The following is a 25,178-nucleotide window of genomic DNA, read 5'->3' as shown; positions in this document are numbered from 1 at the left end:
TCCTTGGGTAAGCTATAGCGCGTCTTTATGTGAAAACAGCAGTGTCAGATGGGGAGTGTCTGATGATTGCATATAGCGCTGAAGTTACTGCTCTTTACTATGCTTTCCTCTACATGTCCTGGAGTACAAAAGAAACAGTATAGAGCAACACGTGGGGACTGGCAAGATTGGGGGGAAAAAAAACATGCAGTCGTATATATCGTGATATATTGCAGAGCTATAGCGTGTCTTTATTTGAAAACAGCAGTGTCAGATGGGGTAGGGAAGGATCCTGAATGCAACTGAGAGAAAAGTGAATAAAAAAAAAACAAAAACAAAGCTAACCTTTACAAATATCATAAATTACACCAGCTGTTACAGACTGAAATCAAATGTATCTTTTTATTCTAAAATAGTAAAAATAAGAGCAGTTCACTTCTCAAAAGGGAGTCGAGCAGGATCGAACTCGTGACCTTTGATTCCCAGGCAGCAACTGATACTGTTGTGCCACTTGGCCATCACAGTAAATGAGTGTCAATGTCGCATACTAAGGGGGCTTTTTTTTTCTGCAGTTATATTTTTTGAATAAAAGCGCACTTGTTCTGTTATATTTGTACCTTTCGTGAAAGTGTTTCTTTGATATTTGGACTTCAGGCTTCATACATTATATATTTTATGCCTACATTTTGTCATTTACTACTAGAATATGAAAAACGTTTCTGTTTTAAAAATGTGTTTACACAGATTACTGTAGAAAACGGAACACACATGAAATGCGTGTGTTCCAAATAACGATCTATTATTTCCACTCTAAAACTCCACTTCACTCCCAGATAATCAATCAAGGCATGAGCTGGGAGAAGTACGTGCACGTTCTAAGTCAGTGGGGGGATGGAATAGATGGCCGTTTGCAGCTTGTCTTTATCTGCACATTTAGAGGACGAAGGACGCTGGCGGAGAGGTGCGAACGGATTTAAGAAGCGATTTAAGGTGGGATGGATCTACGAGTTTTTTCGTAGGCTCTGGTAATTCTAGTGTTAAAGCCCGGGACCAGAACTGCTGTCTTCTGAACCGGAAATGATATCATCACTGAAGCTGGAACCGGAAGTGGTGTCTTTCGCGCCAGAAGTGACGTCATGCATAGCACCTGAACCGGAAGTGACATCATCACTGGCACTGAAAAAAAAAAGAAGTGATGTTATCCATGGCGCTTGGACCTGGCGAGAATTCCCATGGATGGTCTGCAGAAGATTGTGAGAGTTAGTGACAGAAACACAGAATAATACTAAAAGATGACATGCAGACCCAGGGCTGAGAAACAACACCAGCTTCCTAAAACTTCGAAGTGGTAACCTTAACCACTTAACCACTGTGTCAGTTCTGAACCATACTAAGAATCGGGTGGGGTTAATAGTCCAAGGACTTGCATTCTGACTTAAACCAGTTTAATTGGATTTCTGTATAGTCAAAGGGAATAAAGCCATATGAATTGACCCAAAGTTCACACAGTTAATCATACAAAATTATCTATCCCACTAGGCAAAACTCTCTAACGTGATAATGTTACCATCTATCACCACATTGCCTGAGTCAACTAATGATTTTGTTGTTGAAAAATTCAACCTAAATGACTGCTTATGTCTTTTCAAAAAAAGCAATATTCTTTTAGGGAACATTTGAAAATTTTGGCAAACTGTGTGTTTACCTCAGTTGCTTTCTTTATTTGTTCATACACTCTGAACCCAGTTTAGTCAACAAAATGCTTCTCCGCTTGCCCACTTGTTCTGTCTAAGTGGTGCTGGCCATGCTGGTCTGTGAAATGCTTGCATAATTACAACCAATTATTACAATCATTTTAATCCAAAGTATCATTTAGAGATTTGGAACCCTGCTATATCAGAAAGTGGCAGACACCACTGTGTGCCAGGACAAATGTTGAAACACACTGATCTAGTGTGTTAAAACTGACTTTCAGTAAAATGTTGAAGCAAGACAAAAAAATTAATTCTGACTTAATGACACATTATGTGGATGAATTCTACTGTAATACAGAAGGACACAATGCAATTGGAAAAGAGTTTAATTTTGTCAAAACCAAAAATGTTTATGTCACATAAAAAAGCAATAAAACTTTGAGTTTACAGTAGAAAGTTTAATGGGTCTATTTATATATTAAAAATCCATGTATCCATTTTCTACCACCAATTTTAGAATCTTAGAGCCCTTTCCAGCATTGAGCCTTCTTATACATAATCACACCAAGATACGACTGACAGTTAATTATTTGTTTTATTCAATGAGGAAGGGAAACAATGTACTTGTACAAGAACTGCTAAGCTGTATTTATAAAATAAGCCATGCTGAGAATCCAGCTCATATCCTTGCAGCGTGCCAATATACTAACAGATCACACTACCATGGACTTTTGTGTCTGTATATATCCGTGTGCTGCATGTGCTAAATCTAATTTCATCCATGCAGAACAGTGGGTAAATGGTAGTCACTGTTCTTTAGGTTCAAATCCCAACCTTTTCTATTGACTAGATCAGCTTCTTAGAGTTCTCTAGTTTATTTTTGCATCCAAAAAAACAGCATCTTTGGTTAACTGGTAGCCCTTTCATCTTTGGCTATTTTAGCAAGCAGCATCTTTCTCCCCCAATTGTTCTTTTTTAATACTTTGTATGTGTTTTTTAGGGAGCAGGTTTATTCTTCTGCAAGGCAGTCAGCTGGATGCCAGTGACTGGTTAAATCCAGCTCAGGTGCTGATCTTCTTCCAGCAGAATGCTAGTGGTCCATGGGTCGCAGAGCTTTGTGCCCGTCGTCTTCTTGACCCCTGTGAGCACCAATGTGATCCAGAGACAGGTATGTTTTTTTTATATGTCTTTAACCATGTTGTTCATGTAAAATTCTGTCCTTCTAGTGAATAGTTTTGTTTAAACTTTTTTAACCTCCCGGATATGTTTGTGTATACAGGTATTTGTAGTCAGCAAGTTGATCCTTAGTATTTAAGCTTCTTCATATTTTATAATTTAGCTCCATGAAAATGGCATGATGTTTTCTGGGAAGTTCAGACTAACTACAAAAAATTTTAACCATGGTGACTGAAAAATTTCTCAAGTGAATTAGTAGCAAAAATCTGTTATTATTTGTGTGTGTTAATGTTAAAAAAAATGTTAATCTCATTCTGAACTGCCCTGATCATTAAGAAATATTTTACACAAATGCACATTTACTGCTTTATTTTTAATGAAAATAGACTATTTACGAAAACACTGTGTAAAAATGCATCTAACGGTAAATTAAATGTTATACAAACTCTTTGCTATTACAGACTTGTCATGCTTCATTAGGATTATTACCTTGCAAAAATATTGAATACATATGATTTTTGCTAAAGGCTTTATAGCCTCAGCTGTTGTGCGAAAACCAGTCTTTCTGGTTACAGAATAGTGATCACAGTAGAGTGTGGTGCTGACATGATCACTGCTTTTTGTTATGCTTGCCAGATACTGTAAAAAAAAATGTTTATTTTTTCTCACTATAAGGAATATAAATTAGGTCTATGTTTTAACGAATAAATTTAAATACTTACACACATATTTAAGAGAACTGTAATGTTATCAGTGTGTGCAGATAAACCAGCAGCACTGTGTCAATGCCATTAGATTCACTATCATACATGTTTAGGTTTGGTTCACACCTGTTTCCAGTGCTTCTAGGATAGGGACCCACTCTTCAAAATCTAGAATTGAAATAGTGGGTTGAAAAATAAATGAATGGATGGACACAGAGGTAACAGCAGTGTAAAATTTACTGAACAATTGCTTGTTTTGTAGGGAATGACTTATCCACATATGAGTTAAAGTGTGCACACTAATCAAAATGTAATTTCTTTTATTACAAACACAGTGTTTCCACCTCATTCCAAGTATGTAATGGTAGTACAGGGGTTAGTGCATTTGTCACACATTACTGGGTTTGGAAATGATTGGACCTGATTCAATGCACTCAAAATGACAAAAAGGTGCAATATCTCTAGGAACCTCACCCCAGGAAGTCTCACCCCAAACTCTTCTAGCAGACTTTGGCTCCAAAAATGGAGAACAGGCATTAGAAGTTCAAAAAATATATATAATATATATAATATGTATATGTGTGTGTGTGTGTGTATATATGTGTGTATATATACAGTATATATATTTATATATATATATAATATATACATTCACTCATGCGTCAGCTTCCATTTAAGTCATTCTACCTTTGCGTTTTGGAGTGACCTTGCCTGCACTTAGCTAGCGATACCTGTTTGTTTATTGGATTTTAAAGTTTGCCCTGTTTCACTACTACACGGATGGAACCATAAAACCTTTGGTTTGACAGACAAGTCCAAATACAAGATCATTATGAGGGTATAATTTATAATTTATTATTTTATAATAAATAAAAGAGAACAAAAAGGACAAAGAACAAAAAAGGATATCCACAGAGGGAAGAACCCAATATTCAAAAACCACAAATAGAACCAAAATTCCCTGAATCCAGAAAATCAATGCTCAGAAATAGTTGTGATCGGCAAAATTCACCAAAGCATTTTTTACAATATGCTGTGCTCGCTGACGAACTTGTCACTGAATAATTTACAAGAGATTTACTATGTGGCTGGCATAGACAAATAATTTTTCCCCAATACCGCATGATGCTTTGTGAGACAAGCATGACATCAAAGAGCAGCAGCAGCTGTGTGCAGAAGTTTCAAGCATGCATTGTGCAAGATCTCCTGCGTGATTTGCTCATGCATGTCTACATTAGTTGACTATAGTAAGAATGTTATTTACTATCACCGAATATATAACACTGATCCCTGTGTGCTCCCTCACAACCAAATAACTCATTTGTATGCATAATTAGGAGACTAAACAAGCCTTAAAGAAGCCCCCACCTCTTATCCAAAAACATAGGAAACCCTGTTGGAATAATAATAATGAAAGATTTATTACTGTTTATACAGTGTTTCTTCTGGATGGAAGTGCAAAGTACATGCACAGATAAATCAGAAACAAAACAGATGCTCTAGCTGCCCCTGGAGCAGCGATTTCAAAGAATGGGAACAGCCAGTCTCAACTTGCTCCTTCCTGGCATACCAATGTGTGCCCCAAGATTGGAATTCTGTGGGCACAATGATAGATGTATATTTTAATTATTCTTAGTTTGTGGCCATTTGCTCTATTTTGTTTGTGGTTATCATTCCATTTGTGTCTTTTGTTGTTTAAGGCAAGGTGGTACAGTGATTACCACTGTTGTCTCACAACTAAGGTCACATATATGCCTACAATAATTTTTCCAATATAGTTGTCTGATACTTACATAGACCCCAAGGACCATCGCACACTTATACTACATTCAAAAGTACTTCAGTTCATCCTGTCCCATTGACTTAAATGCATTTTGCAGAGTTCATTGAAGTTCCTGAACATTTCCGTGATTTTGCTGAACTCACGATAAAGCGAACCCTGCACAGTTCACTCAACACTACTCACAAAATGTTCTCTTTCCAAATGTTAATGAACCTCTGAAGGATCCACTCCCCAGCAACACAATAAACAGGATGAGGGTGGTCCTTCAGCCGAGATGTCAGGTTGATCCTGCCTCTTTGGGGGTCCACCTACAAAACACAACATAATAGAACACATCATTATTGATAGTAAATAATAAACATAATTAACAGAATTTACATAATTACAACAAAACATGAAAAATAACACTTTAAACCAAAACAAAGGAGAAACAAAAAAGTAAAATAACATGACAACAGTATTTACATGTACTGTGTTTACATCAGTAAATCTACATATCAATATAAACAAAAATGAAAGAGAATTTAGTCTCACTATTTATAATACAAACAAAGTCATTCAAACATAAATTCCTGGTAACTTAAGAATGAGATATATTGACAATAGTGGAGAGGACAATATATACTCCTATTAATAGAATTCTTTGGAGAAAATAAACACTGGGGGAGTCCATGAAGTGTAATAATAAGCAACATCATGGTTATGCTGCTCTAGGCAAACTAGATGCCATTCCTCCAAGAAGGAGGTTAGGAGCATGCACTGATACAGCGCATTGCTGCACCCACCACACGACAAACCAACTCAGGATCCAGATTAGGAACCGTGTGCAGCCATGCAACAGGTGACACCTCAGCACCGCACTAGTTCAGATGGAGTGGAACAGTGTGAGGTTTTTTATGGTGGCTGGAGTACCAATTCTGCCACCAACCCCCAAGTTGTTCCCTGCAGGTTGGAGGGCCTACATGCAGGGATGGATGCAGATTAACGTCATACCCAAGACGATTCCTCCAAGGCATTCTACCCAAATGATTAACACAACTACTGTATAAGCCAAATAAAATCAGTAGGTCTGGTGTTGCATGAGTAATCATTGAATCTGAAGGTTCCTAATCATCATCATATCTCATTCTAGAGACAGGAACTGTAGCTTGGCACAGTAGCCACAGCTTCAAGAAGGACATTAAAATGCAGGGAAAACATCTATACAGAATAAATTAATGGATGCATAGATTTTTCAGTTGATGGATTATATTAATGTTAACTTCTTAAAGTATTTGCCCAAATCATAATCACTGAAAATGGTGTGGTTTGTGCAGTTAAAATGTCTTAAGTAGCTTGCACCACAAAATAATCTAAAAATTGGTCAAACTATTTTTGTTTTGCACAGGGTTAATAAAAGAATTATAAGAGGAACAAAGCCAGTTAGTACTGTTGTACAGGAGAAGAGAAAGGTGATTGCTAACTTAATCATTTCTGTTAGCACTAAATATATTGAGTGCAATGTACTGATTACCAAACTGGAACAAAACGTGTTTACAGGTCCAGCCACTTGCAAAAGCAGCACTCACTGCCTGCCAAAATAACACTGACTCTTATTATTGTTAAATAGAGCGGACTGCAGAAGACTGACAGTGTGTACAGGCTGAGATTCACACTATCTACAATGCCCACAAGGGTACAGAAGTACAAATCAGAAAGAATGGCTGGTGATAACAACAAAAGAAATAATGCAGTCTTTAAATGAACAGTGTATGTTTATATATACGAGAGAACAGTTGAAGGCTGGAGACTTAATGCCTCCTAGTTGACAAAGGCATTATGTTCTTACAACCAATGATACTTAAGTAAAAACTTGGATCATCATATGAAAATGCATATCATTGTGGCACATGAATTGTATGAAACCTTTGAGTGCTAGGTGAACCTTTCCAGAGCTGAATTCCAAAATGCCCGACTATAGTGATATTTCTTGATTAGTTTATGAAAGACCTTTTTTTGACACCAAGCTTAAGATTTGCTTTAATTGTCTTCATAATCATGGAATCATTTAAAATATACTTATACATTTTACAATTGTTAGTTTTTCAATGTAATATACTTCTACAGGACAGTACATATAAAAAAAACAGCAGGTGTTCTCTGTCTCATTTGTTTTAGTGAAATTTTGAACTGCCAGAGACTGTCAAAATAATGGCTATGTAATAAAAGTAAAATAATGGAGTGGGATGGATAGGGGAGCTCCTATAAAAATGACAGTGGTTATGATTCATACATTTAGCTGTTGAGAAGAATGGTGTGAATTGTTGTGGGTCACTTCAGGTGCCTGCCTGGCATTTAAATATTACTTGGAAAGACTAGCATGTACAAAGAAAGTAATCCTATTCAGAACATCATCAGATCAAACTTCAAGGAAAATGTGAACAGCAAACCCATCTACTGCAACATTAATTTCATATCTTAGACAGCAGAGTGCATTTTATGCTGAATGTAGATTTTTTTTATTACAAAAGCATAACAAAAACATAATTTAAATCCTGCTGACGTATCAGGAGCACCTCTATGTGGTATCGGCCATATGTAAGAAAGAAATGCTTTCTGCAAACACCTCAAGCTCATCTTCTAGAAATCAAAGGTGGTCTCTGCCACTTGGTACCACACTTTAATTTGTAAACGACAGAGTTTAATGAAATACTAGCAATTGTGAACTCAGTATTGCAGGTTTTAGTTAAAAGATTATACATCTCCCCCTGTACCATAATTGGCACTTTAAAAACTATAGAAAATAATAATGTTATCCATGCTGGGTGCCACTGTTCTATAGGATATAATCCAGATGAGCTGTGAAGTTGTAGTCCTCTGGCCTTATCTTACCTGACATTTCTAGTGTGAAAAAGAAAAATACTTTCAATCAGATTAGTTTCAATGTGAAAAGATTCAGAACTGTACAGAAGGGTACTACATGACAATTTAGCTATGGGTATGTCATGGATGTGTCTAATTTTAAAAAGTATGAAACAAACCTAGGACTCTGGCTGTTTCTATTTAATGGTTTAAGCTTCTGATATTTTTCAAATATTAGTATTGTGTCAGGATCTTCCACATCACATTATTTATATATAATATTTCTTAATGAGAAATCTATTATTGCTGTTGAAGCACTTATTACTCAAGTGACATTTTTTCTGCTACATTTTAGTTGTCTTGCATGTTAAGATTCCCCACCCTTAATTGCTTATTTTAGTCTTAAACAGCTCCATTTACTGCATTTAATTAGTCCTTATTAGCAGGAAGATGCTAATTACAAAGGAACAAGCAATTTTCTATCTAGGACTGACTCTGAAGACCCCTGCTCTTAACCCAGGACGTGTGTCAAGGAAGTAAATTAGACAATGTGTTTTGTTTTTTTTTTATAATAAAAAAAAATAGAGAACTTAACAGTGTGGCCACTTTCTCTATGTCTTCCTCTGCAGGTGTTCACTAACTAGGGTTGCTTTTCCTCCTCTCAAGTACTATAAAACACTTTTTCACCTTGCATTTTTATTTAATTTCAATTCGGACCTTTTGATTCTAGATTCAGCCTGCAGTGAGGTAGCTTTAAAACTCACTCCAAATTAACATCATTTTGGACCAAAATCTTTAAATTCCTTTCAGACGGCCTTGGTGTCACAAAAAACCCTAATCCACCAACAGTTGTGTTTGGGCTTCCAGATGAGCTTAAAGTGGAGAAGGACAAACAAACTGTGACTGACTTTACTACACTATTGGCATGCAGACTTATCTTGCCCAATTGGAAGAATCCTAACTCTCCTGTTCTAAGTCAGTGGGTAACTGATGTTATATACTATTGGAAACTGGAAAAAATCAAATTCAAACTTAGAGGATCTATACAAAACTTTTTCAAAACCTGGCAGAATCTAATCAATAACATTTTAGAATAAGCATTTAAATTGAGGAAGCAGGTTCTGTTCCCTCTTTTATTCCATTTATCTTTTACATTTATTAATTTATCTATTCACTTATATTTACTAGCATAAAGTTTTACACTGCTGGCCTAGCTCTCTTTCTCAGGGGTGGGGGTTGATTTGTTTCGAAAGTTTGTTTTTTTTTTTTTTGTAAAACTTGAGTTATGTGTATGGAATGTTACTTGATTTTAATAAAATCAATAAAATAAATTAAAAAAAAAAAAACTCACACCGGAGTCACTTCCTGCTAAGCAGAAATCACCTCCATGGTCATGGATGGGTTGAAGAAAGTCTCAGGGCCACCTCATCACATTTCCCCTTGGTGGCTTCTGCGTCCACTGCACTTTGAACCTTTGGTGCTATTAAATTACCAGGTCGCTGACCTTGTACAATAAAAAGGGGACAGCTCTGGCTTCTTTCTCTCTGTAACTATGCACTGCTATCTAACAGTTTGGAAGGAAACATTTGGCCTTCAGCCCAAAGTTACTTTTAAAAATATTCACTAGTCTCTACTGTACATGGAATCATGTGCTGCTCTATATTGCCATTTAGATTTGATCAGTTCAAGCTTATGACTCATACTTACTGGGAATTCCTCATCTGTGCAGAACAATTGCAGGTCGTGGTCTTCATCATGGATGGAATTCATTAGCTTACCCATGCTCTCAGTGCCAGTTAGACACATTAGATTGGTAGATCCATGAAGATCCATTTAGTGTAATGTACATGCAGTCACAGACATCTACGGGCATCCCAAACTTGCTGTTGCTCAATCTCATGTGTCTCTCATAGGCCTCTCAATTTTTTTTTTCTGCTGTGCATGGCCACAAATACAACCCCAAATGCCTATCCCTGCCCCATCCCACTGCACATGTGGGTTACAAGTTGTATTATAGCAAATAATCAAATCTACTGGGAATAGAATCCACACATACCGAAGATTTACTATATTTTAATGATTCACCAGTGGAGTCCAATTATAGGGCCTCTGTGTCCTTGTTATGTGATTTACTTCACCTCTGTAACCACAGAGTATTTACTTAGAGTATTTATGCAAATAAAAGGTTTCCTTTTATGTATTCTTTAGATTTTTTTCAAACCTACAATACATTTTTGTTTGAATGATTTTTAAACAAAAATATCGCAGAGAACAAAATTTCAAGATAGGATTTTTTTATTGATTAAAACCAAAGAATTGGTCATGGATCTGAACATTCTGAAGAACCTAAGATTAAGAATAACCTCCATTACTTGTACTCAACACATTAGACCTATTAATCAATTCTGTACATTCTCTGGCTGTGGACAGTGACTTATCCAGCAGACTTCACAAGTCCTTCTCAAGGCATGAAGTTTCAGACTCATGTAATGATTTGCAATATTTTCACTTTCCTTGAGTAAACCTTACATTTATTTACATTGAATTGTTTATGCCGCATATTGTATCTTTCCAAGTCTCCATTCTTTCTAGGTCTGAATGTAATGATCTTGCCACTAACTCCAAATTATTCAACATTCCTACTAGATTAATGTTTTTTGCAAACATAACTGTCTTGGTAGTTACAGTTTCATGTGGACCATTTCTACAAATTAAAAAGAGCAGCAACTCTATCTATGATCACCTAGGGACACCACTTTTAACACAATGGCCTGTTACTAATTCTGTTTTAGCCAGTTTTGTACCCATGTATATACATACTGTGTTTTGTGACACACTTGTCCATTGAAGAAAGGGTGGTTATACTTTACTGATGACAGGTAATTCAAGAAACTATTAAAAAAAAAAGTTCTGGGCAATAAAAGGCTTGTGTTTTCCATCCTAATTAAAACTAATTGGACTTTTCCTTTTTAAGATAACTTTTGGTAAAAGACTCTACTTATCTTCTTAAAAATGTCAAAGACCTCTGTTGTAATGGCAGTATAGACAGTGTGTTTTAAATACACCTTGCATATAAAAGGTCCCTGGGGAACTTAAGCAAGGACAATTGTCAATAAAACTTGGAAATGGTTTATTCAGTGTGATAAATGTATAGATCTAGTTGATTGTTCAAAGTAAATTGTGATTACTTGCTTAAATCCACAGTACAATCACTGTGCCCATTCATACATTTGTATGAAAAGTTGGTGGGAAAATAAAATAACACTGTAATGCATGGATGGACTCTTTCTGTGGGCCTTGCTGTTGGGCCATAAACTGTGAGACTGAGTAAGCAAACACAAAAGTGATGGCACACATGCAAGAGAAAGAAAGAGATGATATGAAGGACCCATGCTGCTGTACCTTTCCAATCACACAATCCTACTATCAAGCAAAGAAGATGAAAGCACATGGCAGTGAGGTGAGGAGACGCAGATAAAAAGTCAATCAAAGATAGGAAAGTTATGGGCTAGAAAAGGGAACAAAATATTAATCTCTCCAACAAAGGGCAGCAATGTTTAAGAAAATTAGCAATTTATGAGCAAGGGGCTACAGCAGGCTCAGAGTACAGAAGTGATCAGCTCAGCAGCCTGTTTACTACAGCTTCTTATGATGCAAGGACAGCTCACCAGAACACTCAAATTAATCAAAAAATGTACTAGGCAATGACCACAATGAAAAAGTTTAGGAACACTGTGTTATCATCTATTGTTAAACAAGGCAATTATATAGGTAGAGGTCTGACTAATTTTATTTTCTCTAGTGCACTGATGCTAAATTCTGCATCTCAGCTGATTCATGCGTTTGTTTTTAACAAGGATGCCAACTTTCATGCATATTTAGAGAGGAGCTGACATCAGCAGGCTAGCAGTGAATAAAAGTTTAGTGAGGATTAAGACCAAACTTTGTACATGTCTTACACACTTGCACACAGTCTTAAGTTCTGGTCAAAGTTCAATAATGTGCAGCAGCTGCACAGCTAATGGTTTTAGGTCAGTATGCACTTACTTACAAGGAAGAAGGGAATGTTATCTGCACATGTGTTGAAGACAGGCTTATAAGAATGGTTGATATCTGCCTGATGCTGGTTAGCCAGTTTAAACAAATGCCCATAGCCAATCCAGTCCATGCCTGCTGAAATGATCTTAGAATGGTACTTTAATTAAAATTCATATTTTAAAGGTGTATTTCAGTGAAGATAATATGCTGTAGCTTGTATGCTGTCATTTGACACTGCATTGCAGACAAAAATGATATATTATAACATTGCCAGGGCTATTTAGATAATATATCCCAATGTGTAAGAAAAGACCAAGATCCTTAAACTGCAACAGAACCTACTGTATATAAAAAAATATGTATATATTTTACCAACTTTTTCAAATAGCTGCACTGTAATAAGCATAGAGTGACCATCCATTCTTGGCAGCCTATTTTATTTTGTGAGATAATTTTTTGTTGGTCTTCCATAGTGTGTTTTTATTAGAAGAATAGATAGATAGATAGATAGATAGATAGATAGATAGATAGATAGATAGATAGATAGATAGATAGATAGATAGATAGATAGATAGATAGATAGATAGATAGATAGATAGATAGATAGATAGATAGATAGATAGATACTTTATTAATCCCAAGGGGAAATTCACATACTCCAGCAGCAGCATACTGATACAACAACAATATTAAATTAAAGAGTAATAAAAATGCAGGTATAACAGACAATAACTTTGAATAATGTTAACGTTTACCCCCCCGGGTGGAATTGAAGAGTCGCATAGTGTGGGGGAGGAACAATCTCCTCAGTCTGTCAGTGGAGCAGGACAGTGAGGTATGGTACCCCAAATGCAGGTATTTGCAAAGACCCAACAAGACTTATGGGAGTTAAGTAAAAGAACTGAAGTCAGATTATTATAATGTCTTCATACAGTATATACTGTACCACAATAAGTACTCAGGCTGCAATAACAGAATTTTTTTGTAAAGGAATTCTTCATCCCTGCTATCAACTGTTAGCCTTTAATATTCAAAATCTACTCACTTTATAGCAGACACTGAGTCAGATTTTGTTATAGAAGCAACATCATGAAAGAAGGACAGACCCATTTAATTTCTTCATTCATTATATAAAATGAATTAACAATAATTGACCCATCCGTACATTTTCTTTATCTGGTTTTCCATAACATTATTGTTGGGGAAACTTAAACTAGTCTGGCATAAGTAGGCTATTGTTGAATATAAATATAGTTGGACCTTGTGTAAGCTTTCATTTATTCAATCTTTGTCAGAATCTGATTATTTTAAAATAGGGACACAGAGAATCTGAGTGTCTCCTGGCAGGACTGAACACAAAGCAGGATCCACCCTCAGATATGGTGCCACCTACATTTACTCAAAAAACTTTGCGTCATAGTCATCATAACCTGTATGTCTTTGGGATGTGTCAGAAACACCAGAATACATGGAGGAAAATACATTGACATGGGGAGAATGCATAAGTTGTATGCAGACACAATTTAGCCTGGTATTTTTCACGCAGAACTTTGGAGTTATAAGGCAATAACTACTGGGCCCAATAGTACATTTCATATTTATTTCTGTTTTGAAAGAGACATAAAGTAACTACTGAATTATGGGTGTTCATGTAAGACGAAAAAATTGGCAGGTTATCATTAATTGCATTGAGATTACACAGTTTTCCTCATCTTTGTCAAATGGAGTTTGAACATAACAATTGGGGACATTCGGGTGCATTTTCTGACAGCATGTCTTTTATAACTGGTGAAAGTGAAGGCAGGAACAATGGGAGGAAACCTCATACCATGTAATGAAAACAGACAAGATCAAAGAAAAAGAAAAAAGCAGTACACCATAGTACATCAATGTAGAATTTGCTACTTTCTTAAATTGCTCTCAACTAACAAATCCTGAAGAGGACAGACAGTATTAATCAGGATTGTCTACAATTTTGCCATCATCCTCTTTTCTGTTTCAGTCTCTTTTTAGTCTAAGATCAGTCCAACAATGAGGGGAGGCTCACCTTCCCAATCAGTTTATTCAGGCATCCGACATCCCCTGAAATAAGAAAAACATGAGGCTTTCTTGCAGAAGATACTGTACATGTGAAATCTCATGCTGTGTTCAGCTGCATTAATAAATGCTCACACATATTAGAAAATTGATTTTTGGAATTCCTCACACTAGGCAGATAAGGCTGGCTGCTTTTCCACTGTGGCGGAGGAACTGTGAGTAAGTGATATGGCCTTTGTTACAGTTTATGCCTCCATGCCTTTTGATCCCTTATTTCTTCCTGACCAAACTAATAAGTTTCTTTTTGTAGATTATTAGATATGCTTTGACACAGATACAAATACTGTTTTAAATTCCCCTATGCAACTGATCTAATTTCACCAGCTCATCTTGGAGTGGAGCTGGCAAACCTTTCCTACAAAATATTTGTACAAGTCATAAATGTCTCTGTCGGAATTGTTTCCATTCTTTCAAGTCATCATACATCTCAATTACATCTTGGTTATGTTTTTGTCAACTGCCCATGATTATAATCACTCACCGGTGCTCCTGCCAGTTGCAAATATGAATTAATTTAGTTTTCTTAGGTTTGATTTTCCCACTACAAGTTCTTGAATCACTAAATAGAGAACTACAGTACCTAAAATAAAAATAATTTTTCAATCTCTTCTTAGCCTCATTGTTCCTTATGCAGTTTAGTTCTTCTGTTTTGCATAAGTGTATGTTAAGTTGGAGACAAAAAAAACATAAGGAGTTCTCTCTTTCTTTTTCTGGTTTAAACATCTCATATCTTCTCTCACCCTACATGTATAAGCCTAACCGTATAATTTTCCTTTCTGAGCTAACTATAGTAATGTTTATTTTAGTTATAGTTTCATTCTAACCACAAGTCTATACCAATTAGGTCATTTTTGATATATTTTATTTTGGATTACTGTCTCCAGTAATTAAAGAGCTAATTTTAATAGCATTTTCTATCCATTTTTCTTTGACACTTCTGCACAACTTACTGTGTTTTGTTTAATACCCATTTTTCCCCCCTTGTAGGTAAAATGGTATTTATTACTTTCCACATGTGTCCATCTACATCCTCATACAAATCTCCTGTTATTACCAATATATGTCTGAGTTAGTTCCACAGCACTACGAAAAGCTTTAGTTAGAATCTTTTTTCCATACATTTTGCAATACTCAAGAAGTCAAAATTATCAATTCGTTCATGTTCATATTATTTACCTGCTGCATTACATGCTGCACAATGATATCAGTTACTGAACTCTTTTTATTAGCCTTTTTTTGTTTTAGACATGTTTGTCTTTCCAATATCGTTTCATTTTTTTTATTTGACTTTATATGTTATTTATTTACTTCCATTTTTGTGATAGGTACAATTTTAGACTGTTCTGGTATACAGATCGTTAGCTGCAATGACTTTCAAAGTTACAAAAGGGTGAGTACATTCAAGGGGGAAGAAAAGCTACATAAGGAGTTTAAGAGTTACTTTTTATGGCACACTAGGCTTTCCTGCCAGGCAAGAAGAATGAAAGGCTTCTTTTCACTCCACTAGCTGATGTGGCAATTTGTTAAAAGACCTTATGCATACCAAACATTGAAGATTTTTTCACATTCTTATTCCAGTTCATGGTTGAAAGGTTTGAGGAAGTCTAAGCCTTTTATGGCCTGTCACAGGAGGCTAGGGGACAGACCCAGCCGGGACACCTGGAAGGACCAGGAGGTGGTGTATTCGTCCTCCAGGCCAAGAGGGGGCAACCACCCTGGATTGGGAGAGGAGCAAGGAGGCTCAAGCCCGTTGGGGCCCTTGGCCACCTACACGGGGCTCCCCGAGCCTCAGGGAGCCCAGGAAACGTGTACTTCCGTCACACCCAGGAAAATGGAGGATGATCCTGCCAGGGATGCCCAGAGTGCTTCTGGGTGCAAGAGCAGCACTTCCACCACTCCAGGAAGTGCTGCCAGAAGAACATCAAGCACCTGGAGCACATCCGGGTGAGAATAAAATGGGCCACCTCCCTCTAATCAGGGAACTGGAGTCGGGAGTGGGAGCAGGACGAAGCTCCTGTGGAGAGAGGAAAGGCAGCCCACGGACAGTGAGAGAAAAGCCCGGAGGAGAGGTGATTGGTGCGAGGAGCACAGTGTGCTGTGCGGGACTGTGTATTGTGCAGAGAAAGGCAAATAAACGTGTGCATTTTTATAAAGATGTGGTGTCAGTCTGATGGTGTCTGGGCATGTCTCACAGGCCAAATAAGGTATATGGCAAGACACAACTATCAACGGGAAGCCAATCCTTCCCAGAGCACTCACCAATTTAGATATAGCAGTCTAACCTGTATGTTCTGCATATTGGAACAGAACAAAAACATCCAAAAAGAAAAGGGTGTCTATGGGAGTATAAAAACATTTAAGCATTTGCTGAATACATTCTAAGGGAACCGATTTGAGTAAATTTCTCTGTGGTCTTCCTAAACAAAGACTTAATCAATTCATTGATCTCCAACAGAAAATGAAGCAATGAGAGAATTACTTATTTAAAGTGCAGGATATAAAGTTCAATATGGTAATGTTTGAAGAAGCAAAAGAAGTTAAGCATATTGAACGGCATTAACTGTGTACATATTGAACATTACTAACATTGCTTCACCTTTGGACTTGGAATCTTGAGATGTGTTAAGTGTTACAGCTATTTGAACCCTCGTGACAACTTTTCTTAATATATAGTGTTATATATGTAGTTACCAGTGACTGCATTAGTATGTGTTGGCAGTGGTTAATAATTTGTCTGGGCCCATTGTCTTTATACCAAGAAATGTTTTCATTATGTTATAGTATTCATATCAAAAATGTTAAGGATAGCAATTTCCTTTTTAGAAAACAGAGCCACAGTTGTATTTGGTACACATTTAGAAAGCTACAAGGCATTGATATCATGCAGAGATTGTATTTTACTACAAAAAATCTGATATGTGAGCTCTTAGGTACTGAAAACCTGAGAGGAAAAGCACAAAGTATTATAATGGTTTCTAGTGACTGTTTCTTAGATGAGAAATTGAGGTTTAGTTTTTCATTAGAATTCAAAAAGGGAGAAAAACAGTAATAGAGAGAAAGAGAGTCTGATATGAGTGAGACAAGATTATCAAACAGAAAGCTTGAAAGATTTTGAGCTCTTAGATAAAGAATTGCTAAGCATACACACCTACTGTATACTGTACAGGAAATGAAAGGAACAAGACCAGGTATCATATTCTAGCTTCTTTTTAAAAGAGTACAGGTCATGGAGGGGAGTGGTGTTTGAAGCATGGTCAGGAGGCTTGTGGGGTGTAAAGGTGGTACTTTTGCATATGTTTATATTCTCTGCTATAATTCTGGTAATAAAATGCCCATTGGAACACCCATTCCCTTTACCCATATTAAAACCCCAAACAAATTCTGTTGAGAAACACTTTAAAGTTGTTGATGTTTGATAATTGTATTAAGATGGTGAACTGAATAATAAGCAGGGTTTATTTAAATTTCTCTGCCCACACCTCCATTCATTTTCTAATGAGCTTGTGTTCATTCAGGGGCCGGCAGTAATGGTCACCAGTTTGTGACAGGATATACTCATATACACCCACAGTCACTCACTCTGGGTCTATATTTAGTTGGCAGTTAACCTAGCACACACACACACATATACACGTGTGTGTCTTGTAGGAAGAAAACTCACCTACACATTGAAAAACTGAGAAAGCTGCACACAGGCAGAACCTCAGGATTCTGGAGTTATGAGGCAGTGCCACTATATACTGCACACTGATACTTGTTATTTTCTGGATTGTGGGTACTTAGTTTTTATTTTGAAGAACAAACTGTGATCTTATTAATCATTGCCAATCAAATATAGAACTGTCTATGACGATCAAAAACAGCAGTATTTGTGAATCAGGTTAACATAGTTTGTCCTGCAGTACAGAGAAATGGCTCTAACGGCTAGGAATGACTACTCACTAGTACTTTGACGGGCCTGCCTATATGCTACTACTTTATGTGTTCCATGACAACGATCATCTTTCAGTAATTGAGTTATAAATGGACACATATATTGTAGGTAGCAATAGCAACTTGACATTTTAAAGGTGTAACTGTTCCATTTTCACAAACAGGAACTCTTTTAATGGTCTACTTTGAGGCATAACTAAGGCAGATAAAAGTTTTTCTGATCACTTAAATTACCAGGCAATGTGTGGTGATGCTGCTGGCCTTGGACTTGGACAGACTCTGAATAGACAGCATACCTCTTCAAAAGTTCAAACTAAAGGTTTAAAGAAAGAAATTATGTTCTGCAGCAACTTGTCAGGTTCAGTCAAATGCCCTCTTTAGACCGTTCTGTTTCTGCTGCTGATCCACACCACTTGCCTTTTTTTCTCATAAAGTCATTTCCGGTTTGATTTTTCTGCTATATTTTCAACTTTTTTGTTGTCTTTTTCATGTTTTTCATTTCACTTTCACGTTTTTGTTTGCATTTTAATCTTTTTTGTTTCTGTTTCAAGTGAATTTGTTTGTGTTTTGCTCTTTAGGGCCTCTTTAACTTTTCAAATTCTGGCTTTTGGAATTAAGCTGTATTCTTTTGCTGTCTCAGATTGGCATCCTTTTTAAAAGGAGGGGTTTAAAAGTTCAGGATTTCTTCAATATAACAAGGTTGGATTCAAAATAAATCCAGACTCATTATTTCTTATATTATTGGTGTCCTATATAAGGAAATTTTAATGGAATGGGTTAATGTTACAGTAAAGTTTAGCACTTGTTCAGAAGACAAAATGATGGGATTGAGGTTTTTTGAAGCACTGAAGTTGCATACAGGATTTTGAATTAATTTGGAATCCATTACGGCGGCACGGTGGCGCAGTGGTAGCGCTGCTGCCTCGCAGTTAGGAGACCCGGGTTCGCTTCCCGGGTCCTCCCTGCGTGGAGTTTGTATGTTCTCCCCGTGTCTGCGTGGGTTTCCTCCGGGCACTCCGGTTTCCTCCCACCGTCCAAAGACATGCAGGTTAGGTGGATTGGTAATTCTAAATTGGCCCTAGTGTGTGCTTGGTGTGTGGGTGTGTTTGTGTGTGTCCTGCGGTGGGTTGGCACCCTGCCCGGGATTGGTTCCTGCCTTGTGCCCTGTGTTGGCTGGGATTGGCTCCAGCAGACCCCCGTGACCCTGTGTTCGGATTCAGCGGGTTGGACGATGGATGGATGGATGGAATCCATTACTGTAAACACATTTTTTCTTAGTTTCAGTCTATTGTTCAGTTGATACTGTAGTAGGCAACAGACAAAGCACTTGAAAGGACTAGCTATTTGGAATGGTAAGTGCAGCGACCAGCAGATGAAGCATTTACTGAACATCTAGAGCCAGCTATCTGGGGTGGCAGTGACTGCTTCGGAGAGAAATGGAAAGCCTCTCTGCAACTCTCTGGAAGGCCTTTTCAAGTAGATGGATAGCACAGTGGGAGGACTGCTGTAACTAGGATGTTAGTCCAAGAGTCAAACGGTAGGAAAAAGTGAAGAGAGCCGGTTTGAAGAAGTTCCCAAGAGGATGGAATGAGCTTGGGGAGCAATCCCAGGTATTTAATGTCTGCACCTATCATTTTGTATGGTGGCTCTCTGTGTTGTCTTGGTGTTCATTACACTATTATGATTAGATTCTTTCAAAACATAGAATAAAATTTAAATGGTGTCTTCTATCACTATAAATGTTTAACATAAGGCAACATTAAAAAAGGGGATTTGCTTGGATGACCCGGCTGAAATGGTTTGAAATGCACCACTAGCAAGCCTGTGCACAGAGTGATAAGTTGAAATATAAAAATCAGAGAGCACAGAAATTGCTGAACTGCAACCAGAAGGCAACTTAGATTGTAATACTGCAGATTCTGAAAACCAGAAATATATGTGGAAACTTGCAAAAATATCTTTGAGAATGTGTTTACAATAATCAAAAAGAGAAATAAATAAGTTGATCCTGAGAGAAGACTTTACAAACCACTGATTGGTAGGTAGAAGACAGTCTTATGAAGCCCCTGAGACATCTGGTGGTATAATGAGTTGTGTCTATTTTCTGGCCAGATATTTGCACCATGAAATATCCTACTGTTTCTTGTAGTCAGCTTACTTGGAAAGAGAAATAACACTTTCTTCTTACAGCTGTTTTATCATATTCTAGCTATCCCCTGTGGCTCCACCCAAGTAGTAGTGAAACAGGAAAAACTTTAAAAATCAATAAACAAACAGGTATCATTAGCAAAGCGGAGGCAAGATATGCTCCAAAGTGTGGCCAGAAGTAGACTGACTCAAACGAAGGCTGGCTCGTGAGTAAGGAGGGCCCGGCCTGGCTCTCCACTCTTGACGTCACTCTTCTCCTTCCCCTTGGCCTGCAGCCTCTGTCTTGGATTAGCATGAATAAGTCGCTCCTGCAAGTGAAGTATGATACATAGCACAATGACAAAATTTGCAAAATCAAGTGGAATGTTCAAGCAAATTATAGAAAAAAACCCATTCTAAGTCTGTTAAGTAGTTCTCTCATGAAAAGCGGACAGACAGACAGACAGATATTGGATTTTATATATAGAGAGAGATTTAGATTCAGATAGGACAGAGTCCCCAGATATTACATAGTGTGCCCTTCATAATATCTGGGACAAAGGCCCTTTTTTTCCTTGATTTACCCCTCTGCCCCACAGTTTAAAATTACAAATCAGATGTGATGAAATGTATTGCAGCTTTAATGTAAGGGTATTTGCATACATTTCAGTCACAACATATAGAAAATGCAACACTTTTTATACATGGTCCCTCATTTCACGGCACCATAGTGTTTGGGACAATTGGTGTCACAGGTGTTTATGATTCCTCAGGTGTGTTTCTTTACTTCATTAGTGCAGGTATAAAATACCTACGGTTGCTTCTACCCTTTGGAGTCTCTAGTTGCCATTGTTGAAAATGAGAACAAGAGCTGTTCCAATCAAAGTCAAAGAAGCCATTATGAGGCTGAAAACAAGAAAAAAAACATTAGAGACATCAGTATAACACTAGGATTACCTAATTCAACTATCTAGAATATCATTAAGAAGAAGGAATGCACTGGTGAGCTCAGTAGTCGCACAGAAACTGGTAATGCAAGGAAGACCCCCACTGCTGATGACAGAAGACTCTTCAATATGTTAAAGAAAAAACCCCAAATGCTTGTCCAACAGACCAGAAACAGTCTTCAGGAGGCAAATGTGGATGTGTCAGAGACTGCTATCCACCAGAAGACTTCATGAAGAGAAATACAGAGGCAATGCTGCAAGATGCAAACCACGAGTTAGCCACAAAAACAGGATGACCAGATTACAGTTTGTAAAAAAGTACTTAAAAGAGCCTGTAGAATTCTGGAAAAAGGTCTTGTGGACAGATGAGACAAAGATGAAACATGCATCACAGCGATGACAAGAGCAAAGTGTGGAGACAAAAGGAACTGCCCAAGATGAAAGCCTGCCACATAATCTGTTAAACATGGTGGTGAGGTGTTATGGCTTGGGCATGTATGGCTGTCATAGGTACTGCCACACTTATCTTTATTGATGATGTAACTACTGATAGCAGGTGCACAATGAATTCTGAGGTATATAGAAACCTCTTTTCTGCTCAACTTTCAATAAATGTCTCCAAACTCATTGGATGCTACTTTAATTTACAACTAGATTGTGATTTCAAACATACTTCTAAGGCATCACAGGAAAATGGAAAATTCTTGAATTGCCAAGTCAGTCACCCAAGTTAAATCCAATTGAGCATGTCTTCCATATGCTGATGAGAAAACTTAAGGGGACAACCGCAAGATAGCTATATTAGAGGTTTAGTAGAGCATCACCAGAGAAGATACTCAGCACCTGGTTATATCTATGAATTGCAGATTTCAAGCAGTCATTGCATGCAAGGATTATTCAACAAAGTGCTAAATATAACTGCTTTAATATGGCAGCCATTGCTATGTCCCAAACATTATGGTGCCCTGAGATGGAGGGGATCATGTAAAAAAAGTGTTGTCGTTTCTACCTGGTGTGTCCAAAATTGTATGAAAATACCCTTAAATTAAAGGTTGCAATATGCACCTTAATCACACCTGAATTGTTTGCTTTGTAATTTTAGATCAAAGTAGTCTTTGTTGCCTGCCATGCCTGTGTGGTAAGTAGTCACAAGCAATGACTTGAATATAGGAAGTCTAAGTGAGTATTGTAGAACAGTATCTAATGGACTTATGTTCTGCCTGATAGAGAAATAGGGAGGGGAATATTATAAAGTGGACCAGAGGATGGACTAAAACAAAATTGCGATTGTTAATACTATCAAGATTTGTTACCCAAAGTCAACATACAACAATGGAAAAATCAAAAAGTCAAGGAGACATGCAAGAATTTCTAACCCTTTAGATATTTCTCACACTAACTACCACTGGTGAGTTTTATGTTGATAAATCTTGAATCTTGGACAATCAAGAAGTGCTGACCATCACTACAGTGACATGGAAGTTACAAAGTTAAACAATATGGTGGAACCCTTAAAAAATGAAAAAACAGTGGTGTACCTAGATGTAAACTGAGTTTAGGTACGTAAAAACTACATCACATTTTCATGGATTCCAAATATTGAAAAAACAACCCTAAATAAAACAAATCAGCAATGGGAGGCACAGAGAGACTTTTTAAAATGTTTCAAATTATCCCAAATTCAAACAGTAATAAGTAAGTAGTTTCTTCTTATCCACAGGACATTGTGCATGGTATAATTAGAAACAGTAGTATGTTTGGAGACTTCTCCGGTCCAGTAGGGAGTCATACTTCTTATTTCATCTCATATTTCAGATAGCTGTGTGCTTCCATTTTCTTACAGCAGTATCATGCTGTTTCTACCTGGATCCAGAATAGAAGAAATTAAGCCTTTAATGTTCGTGCCTTGTATTGATTTATGAGTAATCTGAAGAGCAACATAGTTCTTTTGTAATATATTGTACAATTGAGTCTGTGAATTTTTTTTAGAACATTTGTTTCTAATTGTATGTAGCTAAAATGTGCATCTGAAATTTTTATCTAAAAAGTGTAGCCATTATTATTTTTATATAGATATATTTTAATATTTCACACAACATAATTGACATTAATTGCTTTAATTAATATTCAGTGGTACAAATTAAAGTTTTAGTCTTGAGGCATATTTCCTTCCAGGTCCTTGCCTGACAAATGCTCTTTTGGTTAGTTAATCCTGGTAGAAGATAACTAAGTGGTGCACTCGTATCACACCCAGTTCAAAATGGACACATGAGAAAGATTTCTGGAAATAGTGACAATTTTGATTAGAAGACAACTCCTGCACAACTCTTTAGCTTATAAGAATCAGATTAAACTCTTTGCAGTTTTATTGCCTTTAAAATAAATAAAGCCTTTAAGCCTTAAGTGCATGCTTTAACTAAAAAAACACATACATGCACAGAAGACTGTAAAATATCAATAGAAGACAAATGCTGTTTCGTCTAGAGAAATAGAAATCAGGATCTATGTAATTAGGGCACCAAGTGTCTCATAATGCTCTTTAAACGTGCAGTTGCTGTGGGAATAAAAGACCTTTTTAAAATCAAAATGTTGAACACAGGGGACTCAAAACCTGCAGTTTAAGGGCAGTGGTTCAAACGATTTTTGAGGAGGATGAGCTGTGTCATCTGTACCACTCATCATACCATTTTACTGTAGCATCTTGGGAGTTCATATCTAGTGCCTTTTCTTCTCTGGTTTACCTCTCCAGAAGTTGTGTTCATTACTCTAACATGACTGAACCCAACATTAGACTCTCAACAACAGGTTGACAAACTTTGTTTAGTATTTCAGCGTTGACATTAAACTGGTTATGTCTCCTAAACAGCTATGAATAATGTTGAATTTTTATCTACACAATGTATCAGATGTATATCTGCAAAGAAAACTGAAACAAGCTAGCTACCCTACCTTTGTCCTGACCTGTCTTGGGCAGTAAGTTGTGCAGGATGCCCCTGTTGATTCCCAGGCGTAACACCTCTGTTTTTGCTATTTTCATTTTAAAGTCATTTATCTCAGTGTGGTCTGGAAGAAACCAAAGTTCTTGTTTCTTTTCTAGCAACACATTTTTTACATTTGAAATCAAAAACATACATTTGTTTGTAAATATGCAGAGTAATGTATGTGTGTATTTTTTGTGCCCCACTTGTCCTTAAGGCACTGACACTAGTTCACCAAATACAATAACTTTATTGCCTCTCAGTCTTTTGGAGTTAAATTACAATAGCTCAGTTAAAAAGTTTCCATTACCAGTACCATAGGGACTTGCTAATAAATACTTAACATATTTATAAATGTGTTGGCAAAAGTTTATTTATGTATTTTTAAATCATTTTTTTCTGAAAATCTAAATAATACAATAAAACACTATAATTCCATTACTTATATTGTACCTCAAGCCATCCTCTTCTCCTTTCCCATCTAAATGACAAACAAGAAAGCCAGATCTAGGATCTAAAGTAAACTTCCTTAGCACATTCTTTAATCATTATCACGCACACAGCAGGAGAGGATTATTTCAACTGACCAAAAATAGGCAGAGAGCTAGCAGTTTATCATGGCCAAGTGCATTAAATTAATCATTGAAGGTGGATGTTCCATTTGGGATAACTTCTAAGAGGGTAATAGCAGGGTAAGAAGAACTGAGGGCCTTTTGAAGTATATCTGGCCACATAGGAAACTACAGGGCTAAAGGAGAAACAAGGGTACAACAAAATATGTGGCCAGTGGAGGCTAGGGCCTGCTACAATAGGAGCTCTCTAAGTAAGATATATTTCTAGAGCACTTAACTGCTTACATTTTTTTCATGTAAGTTATCTTT

General features: G+C 36.9%; 1 protein-coding gene across 3 annotated transcripts in view; it reads left to right on the top strand.

Moving 5' to 3' along the window:
- Nucleotides 1-25,178, top strand: part of astn1 (astrotactin 1) — a 1,266,263-nt gene that overhangs the window by 350,813 nt on the left and 890,272 nt on the right. For all 3 annotated transcript variants that reach the window (XM_051933197.1, XM_028811318.2, XM_028811317.2), the window contains one exon: nucleotides 2,674-2,841. In XM_051933197.1, the coding sequence (XP_051789157.1) occupies nucleotides 2,674-2,841 (168 nt within the window). The remainder of the gene's footprint in view (nucleotides 1-2,673; nucleotides 2,842-25,178) is intronic.

The sequence above is a fragment of the Erpetoichthys calabaricus genome, chromosome 10 (genome assembly GCF_900747795.2).
Source record: "Erpetoichthys calabaricus chromosome 10, fErpCal1.3, whole genome shotgun sequence".
NCBI lineage: Eukaryota > Metazoa > Chordata > Cladistia > Polypteriformes > Polypteridae > Erpetoichthys > Erpetoichthys calabaricus.
The sequence above is the reverse complement of the archived record's forward strand: the minus strand, read 5'-3'. Positions and strand labels throughout refer to the sequence as shown.